The sequence below is a fragment of the Lupinus angustifolius genome, chromosome LG11 (genome assembly GCF_001865875.1).
Source record: "Lupinus angustifolius cultivar Tanjil chromosome LG11, LupAngTanjil_v1.0, whole genome shotgun sequence".
Classification (NCBI taxonomy): Eukaryota; Viridiplantae; Streptophyta; class Magnoliopsida; order Fabales; family Fabaceae; genus Lupinus; species Lupinus angustifolius.
In genome coordinates this window covers 5,587,422-5,592,510 of record NC_032019.1, presented here as the reverse complement: position 1 = coordinate 5,592,510, position 5,089 = coordinate 5,587,422, and the positions used below count along the sequence as shown (strand labels likewise).

General features: G+C 33.0%; 1 protein-coding gene across 1 annotated transcript; it reads left to right on the top strand.

The window, feature by feature from the left end:
• Positions 1,927-4,571, top strand: LOC109359450 (jasmonic acid-amido synthetase JAR1-like). The gene is made up of 4 exons (XM_019604123.1): positions 1,927-2,266; positions 2,372-2,473; positions 2,839-3,629; positions 3,850-4,571. Exons 1-4 carry the CDS (start codon positions 1,977-1,979, stop codon positions 4,389-4,391), a joined length of 1,725 nt encoding a protein of 574 aa, XP_019459668.1. The 5' UTR covers positions 1,927-1,976; the 3' UTR covers positions 4,392-4,571.

Here is a 5,089-nt window from a genome sequence, read left to right as displayed (position 1 = left end):
TGTCGCATTTCCCAATGAGAATTCACCGCACATTAATTGTTTCTTCCAAATCCCAAAGTAACAGAAATCATTTTCATCTGACTCACTACTACTTCACTCCCTTTGCTAAAATACACCAATATTGACCCAACAGGTACTCTTTTTGTATTTCACAAAAACAAGATAAAGTTTGATTCTTTTACCTTGTTTGCTTCCATTGGCTTCTGGGTTTTTCCAACATGTTATATTTGTTAAAGTCACAAAAACCGTAAACCCAAATGCTGTCTCATAAAGAGTGTCACATGTGTCATAACTTATGATCGACTGACAAAATATATTTAAATTAAATTTTAATAATTAATTAATTTTCTGACCAATCATAATTAGTGACACATTAAGTGATATACTATTGTGGGACAATAAATATCCACATTTTCTTTGGCTATTTTTCGGAACCGAATTGAGCACATGCTTTCATTGACTATTTTATTCATGAGTTTGGCTAAAAATTATGGGTTCAAAGCTGTCATCCTTATCTCTCATTCTATCAATCTTACTCTCTAAATCAGTTTGGCGAGTGCAAAGGCTAGTTTAAAAAATAATCTTTTATTATATCTCATACTTTTTTTATTCTTTTACTTTTTTGTTTTTAACTTTCCTCCTTTTCTCGTTCTTCTATGTCTTGTAGTTAGGTAATCATTCAGTTACACATAGGTATTTACATATCTAACCAATAAAAAATGTGTCCAAAAAACTAAAAAAACGAAATTAATTAAGTTGTGTTGAGGTGTTTTATAAAGTTGGACCAATTTAGTTTTTTTGTACAAATTTTAGGAACCAAATCAAATCAGTATTGATTACATATATGCCTAAGTCATTTTTAACTTAGTTTTACAATTGATAATAAAAATATATCATTCTTCATATTTTATGATAGTTAAGAGTGTAACTGCTTGTTATTTAACCTTTTCTTATATGCTGGTGGGCTACTTGTGTATTTTTGTTTTTAGGTGAACTTGACATTTAAAAGTGTACCAAACTTGTTATTTTTAAATATATATTTTTTATATGAACATGGTACTTTGAAAGTTACTTACTTTTTATATTAACTAATCGAACCCAATTTAATTAGACGACATGTTATTTATATTTTCAGATTAGGTAAAAAAAAAATTAGAAACCAATACAAATTAATCGTGAATACCCAAGTTACACTTGTACTCCACTATGTAAATTTAATCAATTTGTGAATTTTAACATCTTATTTATTATTTTGATGTGCCTTTTTTTAAATATTATGGAAATTAGACCTTATATAAATATATTGTTAAATTATTAATAGATCAATAAGGAAATTGTAACAATTCTTACAACAATAACAATACAATAAAGTAGGTTAGTAAATATTGATATATGGATGAAACCATCAAAATATAAAATTGATTGAGAAGAATATTTGAGTGTCTACTTATAAAAGAAATAAAATTTAGAATGGTTAATACATTAATATTTGTATATATAAAAAATAAAATAAAATAACAAATATCTAAGAGTCTATTTAAAGGAAATCCATATGTTAAAAATTATCATTATCATTAGCATTATTTAATATTATGTTTAGGAAGATATCAATTTCACTCATAATTAAAATTTAATTTGATAAATAAGAAAATAAAATAATTTATGATATCTATTTGTAGAACACACAATTTTAGAATATTTTTATGCAATTTTCAAAATATGAATGCAAAAGTATTATGTCACTTTTCCTTCCAGTGACATATTCTCTCTATGGAATTAATATCACTGGTCCCAAAAACATGTTGGCAACCATGTATTTTGACCCTTAGTAAAAGTTTAACATTTATGTTTCCTACTTTTCCAAATTTTTTAGCATGTATTTCATTGGATTTATATGGTTGAGACAATGTTTGGATTCCTCTTAGTGTTCCTTTTCACCCCTTTTCCTGACAAGCTTCTGCTGAAGGACTGTGAGGATGTTGGAGAATCTGGAAGAGTACACTGAGAAACTGATAGAAGAATTTGAGGCAATTTCAAAGGATGCTGAGAGGGTTCAGAAGGAAACACTGAGAAGCATTTTGGAAGAAAATGCCTCAGCAGAATACCTGCAGAGTTTAGGACTCAATGGAAAAACTGACCCTGAGAGTTTCAAGGCAATTATCCCACTGGTCACTCACGATGACTTGGAGCCTTATATCAAAAGAATCTTTGATGGAGATAATTCTCCTATTCTCACTGGAAAACCCATCCCAGCCATCACTTTAAGGTCTCACCCTCACTTATATGTGTATTTCCACTCTTATTTCATCCATGTATTTGAATTTGAAATTGTTAAACATTCAAAAAATGATGACGATGATGATTCTTTCAGTTCTGGCACTACTAAGGGTAAGTCAAAATATGTACCATGGAATGAAACGTTTCTGGACAGTGGAGTGCAGATATTACACACCGCTTTTGCCATTAGGGACAGGTACCCAACTTCATTTCTCTTGTTTCAACCACATTTATATTCTCTCCTCTTTTGCTGTGTTTGTCCCACTCGGGTGTGGGATAATTGAAGTTTACACTTGACACAATGGTTAATGTATTTTTAAATAAAAATTGGTTCAGTATGACTGGTTTTGACCGACTTTAACTGATTTTGGCAGGTATGATTGCATGTAAGACTTCTGTATGTTATATAGATTCCACCAACCAAAGTCTGGTTTGGCATGCTTGCAACCTTACTCAAGACATATGGGGGCTTAGTTTGATTAACACTGCACATAACAGTGGTGGTCACACTTACCTTTACTTCTAATTTGAACTGAAACTGACACAATTTTTATTCTGCAGAGAGTTACCCATAAAAAATGGCAAGTGCTTAAGCATTGTCTACCTGAGTGCCCAGTCTCAAACAAAAGGAGGTTTAAAATTAGGTACTATAGCATCCCATGTTATCGGTAACAAACGTTACACTGAAGCAATGGCAGCAATCAAATCAGAAATGTGCAGCCCTCAGGAAGTAATATCTGCTCCTGATTTCCAGCAAGCAATGTATTGCCACCTCTTATGTGGCCTAATCTTCAGGGACCAAATTCAGCTTCTGGAAGCATTATTTATACATAGCATTGTCCAAGCTTTTAGAACCTTCGAACAAGTGTGGGAAGAGCTATGTAATGATATAAGAGAAGGTGTCTTGAACAGCAGGATCACAATTCCATCAGTTAGGGCTGCAATGTCTAAAATTCTCAAACCAGACCCTGAGAAAGCCAACTTGATCCACAAAATATGCACAGGGTTGAACAACTGGTATGGGGTGATACAAGAGCTTTTCCCAAATGCTAAGTATTTGCTTGCCATAGCGACTGGGTCAATGGAGGCTTATTTGCCAAGTGTAAGGCATTATGCTGGTGAGTTACCTGTGGTGACTAATGATTATGGAGCTTCTGAAGGATGGGTAGGAACAAATTTGCATCCAACAGTGCCTGCTGAGTTTGCATCTTACACTGTGTTTCCTAATTGTGGTTACTATGAATTCATCCCTCTGTCAGAGGATGCTATTGCCTGTGTGGATCCTAAGCCAGTGGGCCTAACTGAAGTGAAGGTTGGTGAGGAGTATGAGATTGTTATGACTACTAGAACAGGTACTAAATTATACCTAGCTACTGTTTTTCCCTTATGTCATATTGGAAATTTTACAAGAATTTTGCCTCCACATGAACCTTGGAGTATAATCTGAATTGAATATATTTTTTTTGGCACAATAGCACGATACACATATTTCATCAACATTGTACCTATTTAAGTTCTAATGTTCTTTGTAATAGGTACATTATTAACATTTTAACATGGCTAATTTGCAAGGGTTATACAGGTATAAGCTAGGAGATGTGGTAAAGGTTACAGGGTTCTATAACTCAACTCCAGAACTCAAATTCATTCGCCGGAGTGGTACTTTACTTTCAATTAACATTGACAAGAACACAGAGAATGATTTGCGTTTAGCTGTGGTGGCAGCATCCAAAGTGTTAGCAGAGGAGAAACTGGAAGTTGTTGATTACACTAGTCATGTTGATTCATCCCAAGGGCTAGGACACTATGTTATATTATTCGAAATCAGTGGTGAAGCAAGTGAAGAAGTGCTTGGTGAATGTTGCAATAGCTTAGAAAAGTCTTTTGTTGATGCTGGATATACTAGTTCCCGCAAAGTCAACAACATTGGCCCCCTTGAACTCAGAGTTGTTAGGCCTGGAACATTCCAAAAGATTTTTGACCATTTCATAGGAATGGGAGCTTCACCTACTCAGTTGAAGACACCAAGATGTGTACCCCCTACTAGCACCAAAGTGATGCAAATATTGAATGACAATGTTTTGAACAAGTATATCAGCACTGTTTTCAATTGAATAAAATTTATGAATATCATTATAGTAAAATAAAAAAAACACTTATAGCTTTTATAATAATACACCTTGTACACTTCAATTTGGCACCAAGGTGGCACCATGCTTTCATGTAAGGTTGGATAGTGACATATGCTATTGTAAAACATGAATGTATGTATGATGCAGATGTTAGTGAAGTATCATTCTACGTGTCTTATGTTTGGTATTTAAATAAAATAAATATGGTTTTTAGATAGTGCCTTTTGCAGCTTGCTACCTCCTTTCAGCTTTTAATACATACTTAGTTGTTTATTACATGCTTCAAGTTCATGTTAGACACTCAAAGTACATGTCACTTCTGGCTTGGCATGGGGCATATACCGTAACTACAAGGATTTGTTGTCTTAAATCATGTCTCAAACTATATCCTGCACTAATAAAAATATGTCATGTCAATTAAAAAATTAAATATTTATTACTTTTTCTATTTTTGTTTCAATATTATTGATCCAAAACATAATTTGGGACACCATTTAAAACAACTTATTTTTGTCCATACGAAACAACATATTCCTCCACGCCACCTTAATTCATATGCCTTTATACAATAATACAAGTATTGGTTTAACCATAATGAATAGCCCGCCTTAATTCATATGCCTATCTTTGATGAGATTCTTATTATAACACTAGGATGGGGAAAAAGTAGAGAAAACATT